Genomic DNA, 19,033 nt, shown 5'->3' with positions numbered 1-19,033 from the left:
ATCATTAAAAAGTCAGGAAACAACAGGGGCTGGAGAGGATGTGGAGAAATAGGAACACTTTGACACTGTTGGTGGGATTGTAAATTAGTTCAACCATTGTGGAAAACAGTATGGTGATTCCTCGAGGATCTAGAACTAGAAATACCATATGTCCCAGCCATCGCATTACTGGGTATATACCCAAAGGATTATAAATCATGCTGCTATAAAGACATATGCACACGTATGTTTATTGTAGCACTATTCACAATAGCAAATACTTGGAATCAACCCAAATGTCCATCAGTTACAGACTGGATTAAGAAAGTGTGGCACATATACACCATAGAATACTATGCAGCCATAAAAAAGGATGAGTTCTTGTCCTTTGTAGAGACATGGGTGCAGCTGGAAACCATCATTCTCAGCAAACTCTCGCAAGAACAGAAAACCAAACACCACATGTTCTCACTCTTAGGTAGGAATTGAACAATGAGATCACTTGGACATGGGAAGGGCAACATCACACACCGGGGCCTATTATGGGGCGGGGGGAGGGATGGCATTGGGAGTTATAACTGATATAAATGACATGTTGATGGGTGCTGACTAGTTGTTGGGTGCAGCACACCAACCTGGCACATGTATACATATGTAACAAACCTGCACGTTGTGCACATGTACACTAGAACTTAAAGTATAATAAAAAAAAAAAAAGAAAAAAAAAGAAAGTTCTAAATCAACTTTATTGACTTGTCAACTGACTCATTATTTTAAATAATACGCCTGCACTCCTCAGGATGAAGCTATGATTTGATTAATTTGTGGAAACACTTTTCCTTCCTGCATGTTCTTGGTTTAAAAATAACCCTCTTCCCATACTCAAGTGAGTAAGGCAGATTTCTAGGTATATTCTGCTACTCCAATAGTTTGAAGAAGGAAATCAGACAGAAATCAGGCACCCTAGAAAATCTGCTTTTTGGAAACAAAAACCAAAACACTTTGCCATCATACTAAAAAAATGAGAAGTAAAAGGAAGGACTATGTTCTTATAAAAATAATTTTATCTTTCCTTTTTAACACAGCAACTACAAAGGTCATGATGTCATTAATTTATACACCATACACCATACTAAGTAAATGCTAGTAAATTTTTAAAATAACAATTCTGTATCTCTTGCTCATTTTTACTAGAAGGTTCAAGTAGTATTTAAGATGTAAGATGCAAATGACTTTATTTTGAGGTGTTTGTATATTTATTTTTGTAGAGTAGTAATCCTCCCTTTTCCTTGTTTATCCACACTTTATTTCTGAGAAGTTCAAAGTGTTAACACCAGCTGCTGCACTAAAAGAAAGTTATCAAATTATATTAAGTGACTAGATGTCTCTTTCGCTCGCAGAAGGAACATCTTATTCAAGGAAGAGAAACTGAATTACCCCTTAAAGACACACAAGTAGTTATATTGTGGGCTAGCCTTATCCTATTCCCACCCTATCCTCCACCCTGACAAATTCTACTATGACTATGTTATTTACACGGAAAATGTTAGCATCAATTCAAAACAGCACATAGTCATTAGAACTATTACCAGTTAAGTGTATTGCTATGTTTTATTGTACATAATTTAATACAAAGTATGTATGCCTAAATAAAACCAGGTGTTATATTACTTATTAATTCATTCTGAGTTTACAAAAAAACTATTAGTTCCAATTTGTAAAATACTACCTATTCTTAATATTATATTATATTGCCTGGAAGCAATTAACCGCTCTAATTTAGACTGCAAAACCATAGCAAGTCCCTCTATTATCAACACATACATATTTGCTATAGAATATTCATTAGGCACTATTTAAAAGCATGAGGAACGTATTTATATATGTCCCTGAAATAAGACATATTTTAGAAGTTTTCAACTAAAATGAATACATTTTTAACTTTATTTGAATCAAAGCAATTTAAATGTGAGCAATAAAAACATGTTTCAAAAAATGTTTTAAGCTCGGAAGAATATTTTAGAACCTAATTGTATTTTAAGAAATTTATGTTTTCCATGAATTTAAATTACGCTCTACTGGTAATAGAAATAATACAACTCTAAAGAATCTAGCTATGTATTTATGTAGAGAAAAGCATGGTGTAGGTTTTCAAATATTTTTGCCATGGTCTTTTTGTTTAAACAAAATATTTCACATAAGTCCAGTATACAAAACAGCTAAAAGTGGAGCTTGTTCCTGTTGGAGCACATGTGCACAGTTCAGTTTTCCTATCTATAAAATGGGAGTAAAAATAGTATCCAGCTCTCAAATTGATAAAAATACCAAGTGAGATAAGGTTTAAAAAATATCCTTGAGGTATGGAAAGCTGTTTAAATATTAACAATATAAGGGAACCTGGAGAAGCTAGCTCTACTGCCTTAACTCAATGTGTATACAAAGATAAGTATTTAATAAAAAATAGTTTTCTTTGAAGCATATTATGAAGTAGCATTTTTATTTGTATACCTACAGTTTAAAACTATTGCTGCAATTTTTCTTACTAAAAATGAAATAAGCAGAGTAAATATAAATTCCTATTTAAAAACTGGTATTGAAAAATGCAAGAATAATTACATGAATATCTTCTAGAATTACAAACTTAGAAGCCTTTAACTCTCTGTATTTACAGTTTTATAGTCAATGCTTTGGGTTCTGTTTGTGGTCAAGACACACATTCAGGGTGAGGGAAGGTGTGCGGTCCATGAAGAGAGAGAGAATCCCACAGCAATTAAGGCAGATCCACAGTAAGACAGCATCAGGTCTAATTAGGCCTAAACATGCAGTAGTCTCTATTTGTCTCATACAACTAAAGATGTTGTTTGAGTATTAAAACTAATTTCTATTTAGTTTGGATTTTTTTAAACAATGTTTTTGAACTAAAGGTTTTTTGGCATAATTATTATTTTAGTATTTCAGAAGTTGATATCTGAACTTCCATGTTGAAGGTTTGGGGAGGGTTTTAATAGGTTATGCTTTTTCATCCATTCTTCAAATATTAAAATCAGGTCTAAATACAAGCAGACCTATCTGTTTTACTCTTAGAAGGTAAAATGGGATATACCTAGGTCTATCCTCATGCTCAGTTTCTCATGAATTTTCATGGGAATGTCTTTGTGAAAGAAAACTGAATCAAATCTTGAGACCCCCAAACTCACTATGCCAAAGGGAAAGTTAAGCTTGGGAACTGAGTCAGGCCATACTGCTTTCCTTTTGTTCCCAAACTGATAGCTGTTATTTCACAGCTCCGTGTCATAGCCTCACCCATGAGACAGGTTTCCACGACAATACAAGGTCACACATCTCCCCAGATGGCCTCCCTCACAAGGAAATTCCTTGAAGCCCCCAAATCTTTCAGGAGACATACCCACTATAAACTAGCCCTAAAACCAAGTTCTGCTGAATCTCATCCTGACAATGTCAATTATTAGCTTATCTTCACAGGGCGAGAACAATGACCAAGAACAGAGACATCCTTGTGCCTACCCTGTGATTAATACATAACTTTTTCCTCTACTCCCTCTTTTCACATGTAAAATGTAGATTTACTGAGGCTAATCAGAGCCTCATAAGAATGTAACCATTTGCCTCATTACCTACGCGTCCTCTTCCTCCCGCCTCAGTCATTTTTTGGTTAACACCTAAAACTGGACCAAATTATAACTGGGTGTTGTTAATTTCACTTGCAAAATAAGAACCTTAGTTACAAACATCTGTCTAATGTTGGATACACAAAAAATATAGATTCTCAGGTTTCTCAGTTGGCTTTGCTTCAGTAAGAATGGGCATTACTCTAAGTGGGTGACAGACATATGCAAACATATTTGGGAATCAGCAGACTAGAATCTCATGCCTCATCAAACCACTCAGAGCAAGTAATCCAGGGCATTTCACATGATAGGAGAAGAGAATGAGATCATAACTCTTATATCACATGTTGATGTGGGAAATGAGAAAGTCTATTAACCAAGGACACACAGAATGATTGCCAAGTATCAAAGACAGAAGCCCAGCTTTCCAAGAACTGTTATTCACACAGCTACACGGTTTTCTCCAGCAGAGTTCAGCAGTTCAGCAGAGTACACCATTGTACCAATCCACGATTGAGGTGATTAACGTAAGTATAATAGAAAAGGGCATTAGGAATTTAGAGGCTGATAAAACTGGCATTTATGGCAATAAGTCCTTGTTTATTGTTTTTCAAAAACAACTGAAGACACAAACTACATTTAAAAAGCATCTCTAAAACAATTTGCTGCATTAACACTCTAGTTGATTCCACAATGGAGAGAACCATGCATTTGGTTTTGGTTTGGTTTTGTGATGACAGTATAAATGACACTTTTAAATTGAAAATCGAGGACTTCCTGAACAATTCTTGTGATGTTAATGTAAGCGTTATGCAGATGCAAAATGTTATGTGTCAGGACTCAAATCTGGGAGTGACATTTATAATTTTTGTAAACAAAAGTGAAGAAGGAGCAGCAGGGAGTTTCTAAGTATGTAGTTTAGTTCCCTGTATTGCAGAGAGTGTGACATGCTAACCTAGACCTCTGAGTGGAGTGACAGATGGTGCAAAAGCAGTGACTAAAATTTTAGGACTTTTGGAGAATAAAGGTTAAAGAGGATTTATGTCATCTAAAAAACAATCAGGCTTAAAGAAATGAAAAAAAAAAAAATGGGAGAGTCTAAGTTTGGAAAGCAAGATCTAACAAATGTAAATGTAATAAAATAGAATGGGCATAGAATTCTATAGAAACCTGAGTTTTATCTAACCTGTTTAATCACCAATGGGTTATAACTTACATTCTTTATGTCTCTGAGACTTACTACAGACTGTAATATGTCAGATGGGCTCAATAATGATCAGTGATTCAGTTAATTGGTTAATATCTCATAAGAAATTATATATTACTTCTTATATATTACTCTTGAATTTACAGCAAAACATTGCAATGTAAATACAAGTAAGATATAGAAAAAAATGAGTGGGACCAACTTAGGTAAAATATCTGTTTCACAGAATCAAGAGGTAGTTCTTCCTGTGTCTACCTCTCTTCCTTTCAACGTGAAAAGTTTCTTTAATTTTCATTTCCTGATCTGATTTCCTATGTCACTTATCTTACTATTTAAGAAAGTTTTCTGATATTCTTAGGTATCAGTCTGCATCACGGCAACAATAAACCATCTGATAATCATCCATATTTATTTAGAAAATGTTTTCTCTCTTGCTTATATAAAAGCATGGCCATTTGTAGAAAAATACAGCAATATTCATTGTTGCAGATATAGATAAAGTCAAAATTTCGAGTGAGTCACCAAGAATACTAATAGTAACTATAATATTTCCACTACTTACTATAGAAATGAATTGCCCACAATTAAACCACAAACAGTGAACTCCCAACAACGTGTGTGGTACATTTCCAGAACATAAATGTGGTCAATTCAAGTCCATAAGTCAAGAGTAAGAACCCCTGCCTGGTGCCATTCTATCAGTATTAGAATCCTATTTCTATTACTTACTAGCACAGTAACACTGAATAAATTACTATTTTCCTCACCATAAAGTGGGGATAGTAATAATATATACCCAGAGAGTTATTAAGAGGATTATACTTGAAAATCCACATAAATAACTTTAAACATTCGGATTACATAAAAAACATGCAAAAAGCATTTACTTTTGATAACATTACTATTACCTTTTGTGGTAGAAATGGCAATGCTATAGAGCAAGCAACAGATCAATATCAACAGGTGAGCACTGACAACGTGAAAACATAGCCATCTAAGTGGGGCAGGTTGAGATGACCAGAGAATTCTCCCTATTCTCATCAAAAGGACACATTTCCCTGTGTCAAATGGAAATGGCAAAATTGCAGTTATTTAATAATTAAATGATGATTTCGTTAATTTTGGTTTCAGAATAACATTATATCTCTGAGAGTAAAGTTGACTGGCAAAAAAATAGCACATGGATTGTTTCCCTTAAGCAAAAAAATAAAATATCTGACAGATGATTGTGTTATTAAATGGCTACAAGAGATGTTTTTTTAAAAGTATAAATCTTGAAATACAAAAAAAGTTCCAATAGAATTATTGCTTTCCAAGTTTTGTGTTTTATCTTTTCAAACACATATTCTAAACAGCAAGACAGGTTTCTTTTAAAAAGTGTAACAGAATCTAGCATGGTGCCTTCTACTTATCAAATATTAAGTTAAATGTTTGTGATGCAGTTTTAAAGTCAGATAGAATTAGGTTCAAAGCCAAGTTTCTACCTATATTTTCTGGGTGGTGTTGAACAAACTGCTTAACCTCTATAAATCTTAGTCTCCCTATTTGCAGCATGAAAGCAAAAGTACCTAAACCACAAGAGGTGTGTGATGATCAAATTAAAAAAAAATGCCAAATATCTACCCACAGTGCCTGGCACACAACCCTTAATAACCTCCTTTTCTCTGTTAACTATGATAGCTATTAGCTCAATCATTATTTTCATATTTATCTACATTTCATTATTTCTTAACTCAAAAGTTGGACCTTGAATACTATGCAGATATGGTACAATGTACTTGCTTGTTAAAAGCTTTGAAATAAGGAATGATATCAGCAAAAAAGGCTGAGTGAGGAACCCAAACTTGTACCTCTCTATAAAATCTTTAAAAGAAACTGGCAAAAATGGCCTGAGTCAACTCTTATGATATTCTGGAAATTAATTTAAAAACTTGCAGCAACCCAAGGATCAACAGCTGAATCTTGGTAAGAACCACAAAACTTGTGACATTTAATCTTTTTTTTCTGTTTTGGGGAAAACAAAAAGTGCAGCTCGTTGCCAGCGCTTATTTAATTCTACATAAACAGACTCTTTGAGGCTGAAGCAAATCTGATTTTCAATCAATGTGAAAACAAAATATAAAAACTGTTCTCAGAGCTATTTCTAAACAGAACTAACATCAGAATAGTCTGAACCATTAGAATCGTCTATTTCTGAAAAATCAGATTCATCAAATGAATCTTCAGCCAACAGCTATTCCAGAACAATGTTAACATTACACATACAAATGCTATATTTTCTAGGATTTGACATTTTCAGTGATCAAGAATTACTACTATATTTTGTAAATGGAAATACCACTACTAAAACCAAAATGCTGTAAGTAGAATGATGTATTTTGTTTCCAAAGTAGATATACTAGAGCCATGCAGAAATAATAATAAAAGTGACAGATTTCATGGCAAAGTTATCTCCGGATAAACACTATGGCCGCAAGTGCTGCTGGCAAGTATTGTTGGGGCAAATGGGAAAAGGGTTAAATTTACCCTAATCCAATCTTCCATTTTCGAGCTCAGTGGTAGCCTTAAAAACAATAGCCCGTATTTCCAATAATAGAGGGAGCAGAATGGAACTGATTCACAAAGAGACATCTGATAGTTCTCTAGAAGACACGCTGAAAATACTTGTCTTTATTTCTGCCTGACTTGGAACTCAACCAGTACTAAAACACTACCTGGAGTGGGGATTAAAAACATTTCCAGTAAGTGTTTTAGTTGTGTGAGGCAACAGATAATAACTGAGGCAAACAACAGAATAACCAAAAAGCTTAGAAGAAAGGATTGGGAAAAGAGATGTCCATAAGGACTATGAAAAACTCACACATATTCCTGGAAATCCAGAAGACCATATGCTTGCCCATGTCTGTGTGCATGCTCAAGAAAGACTTTAGAAGGCCTTAAATCTCACCTCTGGCTGATCTTAACACTCTGGACAAGCAGGAATGAAGGCTAAGGCCTGCCAAAACAGTTTGGCTGATCTAAATCCCAGAGTTCCAGCATTATTATACTTCAAATGTCCAGTTTTCAATTTAAAAAAAAAAAGAGGCATGCAAGGAAATAAGAAAGTAAGACCTATTTACAGTGTAAAAAGAAACCAATAGGAAGGATCCCAAGGAAAGCATAGATGTTAAATTTACTAGACAAAAACTTTAAATTGGCTATACTTAAAACATTCAAGAGCTAAAGAATACCATATCAAAACAAATGAAGAAAAGACAATGTCAACAGAGAGTATCAATATATAGAATTTACAAAAATAAAACAAACTCTGGAGTTGAAAAATACAATTACTGAAATAAAAAATCATATTTGAGCAGGCAGAAAAAAGAATCAGTGAACTTGAAGATAGGTCCATTGAGATTAACTAGTCTAAGGAAGAGCAATAATAATAATATGAAAAAAAAATCAAGTGTAAGAGATATATGGGGCACCATCAAGCATACAAACATATAGATAATGGAAATTCCAGAAGGAAAGAGGAAAGAAAAATTGCAAGAGGAATATTTGAATAAATATGGCTTAAAACATCTCAAATTCATTAGAAAAAATTAATCTACACTTCCAAGAAATCCAATTAACTCCAAATAGGATAAATTTAAAGAGGCACTTAGACACATCAAAATCCAGATGCCAAAAACCAAAGACAAAGAAGAAATCTCAAAATCAGCGAGAGAAGCAATCCATCACATAAAAAGGAATCCTCAATAAGAAAACAGGTCATTTTTCCTGGGAAACCACAAATACCCAAAGGCAGCAGGATGACATACTCTAAATGTTGAAAACAGCACAAATCCTCCTCCACAAAAATTTTCAACCACAAATTCTATATCCAGCATAACTATCCTTCAAACAGCAAAGGAGAAGGTAAAACACTCCCAGGTAAAAACCAACAGAGTTCATCATTTGCAGAGATTTCCCACAGGAAATAATGAAGGGAGTTCTTCAGATTAAAATGATAAGGACACTTCAGATTAAAATGAAAAGTAACCATATATACAGGTAAATACAAAGGACTGCACACAAATATATATATTTTTTAATTTTAAACATAGATATAATACATTTTTTAAAATTTAAACATAGATATAATACAAACATAGATATAACACATAATACAATAGCACATTGATAAATTTGACTTTGATTTTTTTTTCCTGATTTTTTCTGGTTTGGAAAACAACTGCATAAAGCAATAATCATAAATTTATGTTGATGAGCACATAATATAAAGATATAACTTACATATTTATATATAACAGCATTGATATGTACTTCCACTCTGGGAGTGGAGTTGAAACTTTGTAGGAGCAAAGTTTTTATGTATTATTAAGGCTGGTTACAGAGGCTCATGCCTATAATCTCAGTACTTTGGGCCAGGACTTCCAGACTAGCCTGCTCAACATAGCGAAACCTCATCTCTACAAAAAACTTTATAAAGATTAGCCAGGCATAGTGGCTTGTGCCTCCAGTCCTGGTTACTTGTGAGGATGAGGCAAGCAGGAAGATCACTTAAGCCCAGAAGTTGGAGGCTTCAGTGAGCTATGATCAGCACTACTGCACTCTGATCTAGAGGACAGAGCAAGATCTGTCTCTTACTAAAAAAAAAATCAAGTTGGTATTAATCCAAACTAGATTTTTAGAAATTAGGATATTAACTGTAATCCCTAGAGCAATCACTAAGAAAAACTGAAAAGCTACAACATGGGATTAAAATGGTACACTAGAAAATACTTATTAAACACACAAAAGAAGGCAATAAGGGAGAAACAGAGCAACAAAATGATATAATACAAATACAAAATGAATAGCAAAATAGTAGAAGTCTTTCCTTATTAGTAATTATGTTTAAGTAAAAAGTTTAGCAAGGATTTAAAAACAAGATCAACAATTTGCTATCAACAAGAGATTCACGTTAGTTTTAAACACATTAATAGGATAAAAACATAAGCATGAAAAGAGGTATTCCATGCATATAATAACCAATAGAGAGTTGCAGTGGTTACACTAATCAGACAAAATAGACTTGAAGACAAAAATTGCTATTAGAGACAAAGAAGGACATGAAAAAAGAGTCAAAACATCAAGAAGATAAAACACTTACAAACATATATGCATCTAGCAATAGATTTCCCAAAACACATGAATCAAATATTGAAAGAACTGAAGGTAAAAACAATTCAACAATAATAGTCAGAGCCTTCAATATCCCCACTTTCATAATGGTAATAAAGAATAAATGAATTTGAAAGAGAAAATAGAGAAACTCAATGAAACGAAGAATCTGTTCTTTGAAATGTTAACTAGAATCCACAAGCCTGTAGCAGGACCAACAGAGAGATGATACAAATGTTCAACATCAGGAATGAAACAAAGAATATCACTAAAACTCTGCAGACATCAAAAGAACAACAAGAGAATACTAATAAATTACTCACATACATTTGACATCTGAGACAAAATGGACCAATTCCTCTAAAAGCAAAAAATATCACATTTCACCCAAAATAAAATAGATAATTTGAGGCTGGGCACAGTGGCTGACACCTGCAATCCCATCATTTTGGGAGGCCGACGCGGGCGGATCACCTGAGGTCAGGAGTTTGAGACCAGACTGACCAACATGGAGAAACCCCGTCTCTAATAAAAATACAAAATTAGCTGGGTGTGGTGGTGCCTGCCTGTAATTCCAGCTACTTGGAGGTTGAGGCAGGAGAATCGCTTGAACCTGGGAGGCAGAGGTTGTGGTGAGCCGAGATCACACCAGGGCAACAAAGGCAAAACTCCATCTCAAAAAAAAAAAAAAGATAATTTGAATAGCCCTATAACTAATAAAGAAATTGAATTCATAAATTAAAAATTTTTCACCAGGTTTGATGGCTCACACCTGTAATCCTAACACTTTGAGAGGGTAAGGCAGGAGGATTCCTTGAGCCCAGGAGTTCAAGACCAGCCTGGGCAACATGGTGAGACCCCATCTCTACAAAACATTTTAAAAATTAGCTGGGCATGGTGGCATGTACCTGTAGTCCCAGCTACTCAGGAGGCTGAGGTGGGAGGATCACTTAAGCCCAGAAGGTTGAGGTTGCAGTGAGCCATGTTTGCACCACTGCACTCCAACGTGAGTGACAAAGTAAGACCCCTGTCTCAAAAAAAAAAAAAAAAAAAAAAAAATCTAAAACAGCAACCTCCAGGCCCAGATAGTTGTTATCGCATATTAAAAAATCAGTGTAATACATCATATTAATAGAATAAAAGAAAAACACAGTAATATCAAGAGACACAGGAAAACAAAAACAGACAAAAATGCTTTCATTATTATAAAACCACCTAATAACTAGGACTAGAAGGGGATTTTTCTCAACCTGGTAAGTGGTATCTATGAAAAATCCCCAACTAACAGTGAAAGGCTGAACATTTTCCCCCTAAATCACAAGATAAAAATTTCTTTTCTTGCCACTTCTAATCAGTCTTGTATTGAAGGTTCTAGTCAAGCACATTAGGTAAGGAAAAGTAATAAAATGCATCCTGATTAAAAAGGAAAAAGTGAAACTCTATTTGCAAGAGACATAATTTTCTATAGAGAAACAAAGAATCCAAAAATAACTTAATAGAACTAATAAATAAGTTCAGCAATGTTGCAGGAGAAAAGATTAACATGCAAAAATAACTTCTATTTCGATATAATAGCAAATAACGTTCTGAAAATGGAAAAAAGCAACTTAATTTACAGTAACTTCAAAAATAGTAAAATGCTTAAAAATATACTTATCCAAGATAATGTAAGACTTGAATACTGAAAACTACAAAATAGCATTGAAATAAAATTTTAAAAGCCTAAATAAATAAAACAATCTGGTGGACACAAATTGGAAAGGTTAATATTGTTAAGATGATGTCTTGGTCTATTCCGGCTGCTGTAATTGGATACCATAGGCTGGGTGGCTTATAACAACAAATATTGATTACTCATAGTTTTGAAGGCTGGGAAGATAAAGATCTCAGGAGATTCAGTGCCTGATGAGGGCCCATCTGCTGATTCATAGACCAGAGTGACAGTAAGGCCACACATTAATCTTCTTGCTGTGTCCTTTCATGGTAGAGGAGTGAGAGAGCTCTCTGTGCTCTATTATAAAGGCATTATTCCTGTTCATGAGGGCACCACCCTCATGACCTAATCGCCTTCCAAACAACCCATCTCCTAACACCATCACATGGGAGTTAGGATTTCAATATATGAATTTTGGGGGGAACACATTCAATCTACAGCCAATGGCAACAGTCTTCAAACTGATTTACAATTCCAGTGCAACCCTATCAAAATTCCAACTGCCTTTTTGCAGAAATGGATAAATGAACCATAGACTGATAGAGAAATGCAAGAGACCCCAAACAGTCAACGTAATCTTATAAAACAAAAACAAAGAGGATTTGTGCCTCTTGACTTCAAATTTACTATAAAGCAACATTAATCAAGACAATGTGGTACTGGCCTAAGGACAGACATACAGATCAGTGGAAAAAGACTTGAGGGTCCAGAAATAAACCAAAACATCTATAGTCAAATAATTTTCAACAAGGGTGCCAAGATCATTCAGTAGAGAAAAAATAGTCTTTTCAAAGAGCGGTCCTGAGACAACTGGGTATCTACATGCAAAAGAATGACTTTGGACCCCAACTTAACACCATATACAAAAATTAACTCAAAAAGTATTGTGACTTAAATGTAAGACAGAAATCATGAAATTCTTAGAGGGAAACATAAATGCACTGTGTGATTTTGAATTAAGCAATTCATTTTTAGATGCAACATCAAAAACACAAGTAACAAAAGAAAAAATTGATAAACAAGACTTCATCAAAATTAAAAACTTGTGTATGTCAAAGATTACTATTAAAAAATGAAATGACAACCACAAAATAGGAGAAAATAATTGCAAATCATATATGTGGTAAGGATAAAATATTCAGAATACATAAAGAACTCTTACAACTCATAAGAATACAAATAATCCAATTTAAAAATATGAAAAGGGTTTAAATAGGCATTTCTCAAAAGATATACAAATGGCCAATAAGCACATGAAAAGAGGCTCAAAATCTTTTTAGCAGAAAATCAAAATATTTTAGCATCTTTTAGTTAGTCATTAGGGAAGTGCATAAGAAAACCACAATAAGAAACCACTTCACACATACTAGCATGGCTGTAATTTAAAAAATAATAATAAATAGAGAATAATACATGGGGAAGATGTATAGAGACTGTAACTATCATACATTGTCAATGGAAATGTAAAATTATGCAGCAACTGTTAAAACAGGTTTGGTTGTTCCTCAGAAAGTTAAACAAAGTTAACATATGTTCTAGCAGTTCCATCAACTGATGAATGGATAAACAAATGTGGTATATCCATAAAATGTATATTATTCTGCCATAAAAAGAAATAAAAGTACTGACATACGCTATATAGATGAGCCGTGAAAACATTATAAGTGAAAGAAGTCAGAAACAAAAGGCCACATATTATACAATTCCATTCATATCAAATATCCAGAATGGCCAAATCCACAGAAACAGAAAACAGGTTCATAATTGCCAGGGGATGATAGGAGGCGGAAATTGGGAGTGACTGCTAACAGGATATTTCTGCTAACAGGAATGGAAATTCCATTTTCAGGAATTAAATAGTGGTAATGGTTATATAATATTGTGAATATATGAAAAAACACTGAATTGTATACTTTAGTGATTTATGTGTTAAATTTTTGCAATAAAAATTGCAAAAAAAATCATTTTAAAATTGAATAGCTCTCCCCAAAATGCATGTATACACCGATTCTTATTTTCATACTCCCATGATAATGTCCCAAATGTGTCAGGATGTTAGCATTTTTGGAAATCTTTATTCTGATCCTCTCTCTACTACTGTGTACCTCTTTTAACATGTATAGGACCAAGACTCTCCTCTCTTATATTCAGCATCTTAAATTGTGGAGTTTTGAAGGGACACTGCCTAAGCATCCTTGTCATATAACCTTGTAAACACTGGTTCTTCAAAATTCCACAATTTAAGATGCTTAATGCTGATATAGGTATAGATGGATAAATAGCTGTTAGACAAACATATGTAAAAAATATAGTAAGAAACATTTTCCTAATATCAAACTAACTGCTCTTTCACAGGCTACTTTAGAAGTAATACTAATTCATTTTGTCAAAATTATATGTAAATAATTTGCTCAATAAAGAGTATTTGCTTTAAATTGCATTTATTTACTTATTTTTATATTTCGAACCTTTTCTATATTTCTGTATTCTAAACCAACACTAACATTCTATCAGCAAGAACTTACCCTAAGCATAGGGCCATTTTGAAACACATGTGGCTCATCACATACCACACAGTATTCATTTAATACAGGGATCCGCTGTTCAGCAAACTCAATTGTCTGAATAAAACAGTAAGGAAAAATAATTAAGACAAGCTCATAAATGATTTTAAAACCCAGTAGGAATTAAAATATTTCTACAGTGGATAGAGTTTTGGCTCATACCTGCACGAGGAAGCCGCGGTCTCGTACTGGAATGCATTTTGCACCATTTGGCTATAAAAAGCAAAGTAAGAAAACAATAATAATTTCTTTAATTTAAAAATGTATAAATTACAGTCTTTTACTCTTTGCAATAGTGAATACAAAAGTGATCTAAGAGCACATGAAAAATGAATTGAGTCACTGATGATGACATCAAAATTAAAAACCTTTTTGTTCACTCTATAATAAATACCCTTTTCTACCATTACTAATGCAATTTTTGCCTACAGTAAATGAATAGCATTCTTAGTTGCTGATCTTCTAGCAAAAATGACTGGCATCTTTACATGATCACAAAAACTCATTTCTTCTGTTACTGATCAGCAAATGCTCATACTCTTCATTAGGATCATTACATGATCACAAAAACTCATGTCTTCTGTTACTAATCAGCAAATGCTCATACTCTTCATTAGGGAACATCAGTCTTATTTTACAATTAGATACAATTATTCCTCCAAAGAAATATTAGACAGCTACTGAAAGTGTCATAACAGAAAACTATGTATTATGCTTAGCCATATCGGAAGTCATTAAGGCATTTTCTTTTACAGAATGTCTGAAATGATCTTTCTTGGATGAAGCTGACATGGGAAACATTCCACTGTGTAATTGTTCTACATTATTTGCTCTATGTCCTTAAAACTTTGAGTAGGAATGGGCTTCTAGGATGCTCATGTGAAACTGACAACATATTCAACTTTTCATAAAATAAATATACAGTATAGTTTACAATTTAATTTTGGAAATAAACCTATATAAGAATAACCTTACTTTCCTAAAAGCCTTTATTTTTTTCAATTTCATCTCTTGCTGAGTGTGTATACACATTAATGGTTAGAGTTAAACACACACTCCCAACATACACACATATATATTTAGCAAAAGGAAACAAAACTTTTCATCAACTGTTTTGAATATGTTAATAATATACATAAGACAGGTCTATGAATTTATAATTAGCATGAAATTGGCTATCATGCCAATCATGCTAGTGATAAATTTTGTGTAAGCATTATTCTTGATAAATACCATCAAAAGGACTTAAATTATTAAAGTAATCTCCTGGTCCCATGTCCCCCAAAAACAGCTCCAGCATAAAGTGACTTCAGTATAAAAGGGACACTAAAAACAACTTTAAGTGAAGCTCTGGGATAAAGCGATAAATGCTGCCTCTCTCCACAGGTAACAACATGCATGGGCAAAGTTCTCTTATATGTAATTGAAAGGGAATTACTCTTAATTTAACCACAAGAAAAATATGGTCCTCCACCACTCATGTGAGAAGACCAGAGATTAGATACACATACTTAATGAAACATTAAAATTATATGCTTGTTTAATAAGTAAGGGCTTTGTGAATCCAATGCATTTCCTTCTGTTTTCAGTAGCATTTGTTACTATGACAAGAATTTGAACTGGACTTCAAATGGGTAGCTACATTTACTTTTTTTCAGAACCAAAGGTGACATTTCAGTGCCAGTTGCAAATGTATGGTATGCAAAACAATATCCAAAAAGATATTTAAAAATGGTAAATTAAAACAAAGTTTTGCTTCTTTTTCCACCAGATCTTATAAGAAAAAAAAAAAATTCTACTGCACTTTAGCTAACATTTAAGAACTCAAGATGAAAATATTTACGCACAGCAGGCTGAGAAGATGAAGATGAAGATGGTGTTAGGATACCAATAAGCCCTGAGGTAAGAGAGAGCCTCCTGCCCTCTGCGTTAGGTTCCTTGAAAAGCTCAGTTTTGGATGACTTGGGGGCACTGGAGTAGGACTTGCTGAGCAATTTGTGATTTTTCAGTCCATACAATTCTTCCATTCTGAGATTACTAGAGTAAGACCTGCTTAACAGTTTGTGGGGCTTCAAGTTTGTGTTGTGCTCACATCGCGGATCTCCAGAACAAGATCGAGTCAATAGTTTATGCGACTTTAGAGTGAGGCATTCCTCTGACTTAACAGCTGCAGGGCAGGGACGGTTCAAAAGTTTGTGCGATTTAATTGTTGTCATAGCCTGCTCAGCCCTGGGATCGCTGGACAGGGAGCGGCCAAAGGTCCTGTGTGACTTTGTGGAGCACACATCATCAGTCTTGACTGTGCTGGAACAAGTCCTCCGCAGCAGCTTATGCGTTTTAGAGATTCCGTCCTGCTCAGATTTCAGTTTTGATTTGCTTTTACCACAACCAGGCGGAGGATAACTTGGCGACCTTCAAAATTGAACAACAATTAATACAGGGCAAATCACAGGTATGGCAGACCATGAAGAAAAGCTTGTCATTCTCAAACTCAACTTGACTGTGCTACAGATATTCTACTACCTCATTTTAATATAGCCTACCCAGTCAAAACTGAAATCAAAGGTATGTGCAGAATGATCACAGGACTTGAATCCCATTTTTCCTGAAAAGCAAAAAAAAGGTTCTAAGATTTTGTTTCCCTCCTATCTATCCCAAAGCCCAATAATGAAACTAATTTTGGTAGGAAAAACTCTAGGTGATTAAAAAGCAAAGAATGTAATTTTAGCAAATGTAACCAATGTTAAATAAATATTAATAAAAACTCTAAACAGAGAAATGAATATGTTTTTGATGGAATGCATCTAACTCAGTCTTTCCTTAGAGGTTATAAAGAAAATAAACAGATGCCAATACTATAGAAAGAATGCTGTAAGTATGAACTGCATCACACACACAGCATTTAGTAAGACAATGATGAAGTTGCCTGTTACCAACCTGCGCAAAGTAGAAAATAAATGCAGGGGAGACTTCACTTTCTTCTCTGACAACTTTTTATTGTGCAGGCAATTGGATTTTTCTTTGCTCTGTTTCCACTGCTGTGTAACAAATGTCTGCATGATTCTGTCAATCCAAAAGTAATTCTGTTATCACCACTCCAGGGCAATTTCAATTAATGTTACTGTATTTATTATGTAGAAAATGTATTTATCAAATAAAAGCAAGCACACGGAAATCAGTGAGATGCTAATTTAGAATCATACAAGATTTTTCATCCAGAGGAAAGCATCATATAGCAAATTTCCAGGACTTAACTGTGACTAGTTATATCACAGTAAATGATAATGATTGCTATTTATTTAAATAATTAAATTATAATATTACTAGGATATAATTCAAATGACAGAACAATAAAGATATAAAGAGAATTATAAAGACGGCCTTCAGGATCAACAACTTGAGCTGAAGTGGCAAAAAAATCTAAATTTTTGGTGCTAGAAATTCAATTTTTAAGAAAATATTTGTTACTAATTATAATGCTATGTATTAAGATAGAAGTAAAGCCATTTTCTTTTTACTTGACTTGCTTCAATATCTTCTTCATGAAAAGGAAAGTAAAGCTATAAAGTCATACATAAAAAGAAAACATGCAGAACTTGCTCTATGTAGAAATATGTGGTCAGCAAATTATATCTTCAACACAGCCCATTTACCTTTGAATATACTATACTAAATTTTAAAAACTGGGTATCCTTAAATTTGTTTAGTTAATATCAGAAGGCAGGATGTTGGTAACTCCTAATCTCGATATTTTCTATGTCAAAATCACTCCATCAGTGCTTTATAGTAAAGAATTCCAGAACGTCAACTGTGGACTTGAACACACTGTTCTTATCTGGGAAAGGTCCCGGGCTTGGATGGCTTCTGTATATCTCCATTTTCCACACGGCAGTGGCCCTCAACACTAATGCTTAAGTAGACATGAAATTTTACAATTAAACATCAAGCATGCAATAAATTAAACTTTTTTTCTTCAAAAATAACTTCAGGATTGCCTGTTTTTTACGCTCTTTTCAGTTATTTCTAACACATTGCTTTGGGATCAGGAAAATGATCCCAATATTTGTTTACCACTTACAATATGTCACGGAGTAAAACAGAAATGTTACAGGCACATTTTTCCCTCTAATTTTCACAGTACCCCCAGCAAGTAGCTGTTATTCCACACATTTCACAAATAAGAGAATGAAATCTGCCCAAGTTAGCACAGATGCAAGTGACAGAGCAGTAGTACGTATATTATCAAATGGGTTTTGATACGTATAACATGTGTTATTCAAATGGGACAGACGTGACTCTTAGCACAACGCCAGTTACTAAGTTCTCAGGATCCTTCGGGTCTTAACAAATTAACTCAGATGGCCAGAAAGTATATCAGTTAGGTTTTTTTCTGTTAGTTTTGGTAAGTTCAGAAGAATAAACAGCTACATATTGAATTATTTTGGGGTCCTTTTAGCAGTGGAAGTGGTGAGAAAAAGGGAATAAAACTGCAATAAGTGATGCCATGATTCCAAATTCACAGTAAATTCGCTCAGTCAGCACAAGAAACATTTTATTCATGTTTGAATTTTTTTTACCCAAAATTTCAGCAGGATTTAAATGTAATAATAAGATCATCATTTCTCCCTGTACCTAATCTGAAATTTCCACTGACACAACCCTTTGTATTAAGCAGAGTTAGATTTTCCTCCCATAGAAAATTGTTACTCCTATGCACCATTCTCTAAGAAAGATGGCAAGTGCTTGCCTAATCTTGATAAGCTAAGTGGAACAAAAAACCAAACAGGTC

At 33.9% G+C, this 19,033-nt stretch overlaps 1 protein-coding gene across 2 annotated transcripts in view; it reads right to left on the bottom strand.

Annotated features, from left to right (window-relative positions):
* The window catches only part of PARP8 (poly (ADP-ribose) polymerase family, member 8), a 70,470-nt gene that overhangs the window by 37,188 nt on the left and 14,249 nt on the right, over positions 1–19,033 (bottom strand). For both annotated transcript variants that reach the window (XM_011980201.1, XM_011980202.1), the window contains exons 4-7: positions 17,182–17,307; positions 16,092–16,656; positions 14,407–14,457; positions 14,206–14,301 (exon numbers count right to left, since the gene is read on the bottom strand). In XM_011980201.1, coding sequence (XP_011835591.1) covers positions 14,206–14,301; positions 14,407–14,457; positions 16,092–16,656; positions 17,182–17,303 — 834 coding nt within the window. In that variant the 5' untranslated portion in view covers positions 17,304–17,307. The remainder of the gene's footprint in view (positions 1–14,205; positions 14,302–14,406; positions 14,458–16,091; positions 16,657–17,181; positions 17,308–19,033) is intronic.

Source organism: Mandrillus leucophaeus, unplaced genomic scaffold (genome assembly GCF_000951045.1).
Source record: "Mandrillus leucophaeus isolate KB7577 unplaced genomic scaffold, Mleu.le_1.0 Scaffold2091, whole genome shotgun sequence".
Classification (NCBI taxonomy): domain Eukaryota; kingdom Metazoa; phylum Chordata; class Mammalia; order Primates; family Cercopithecidae; genus Mandrillus; species Mandrillus leucophaeus.
This window is presented reverse-complemented; position numbering and strand designations above follow the sequence as displayed.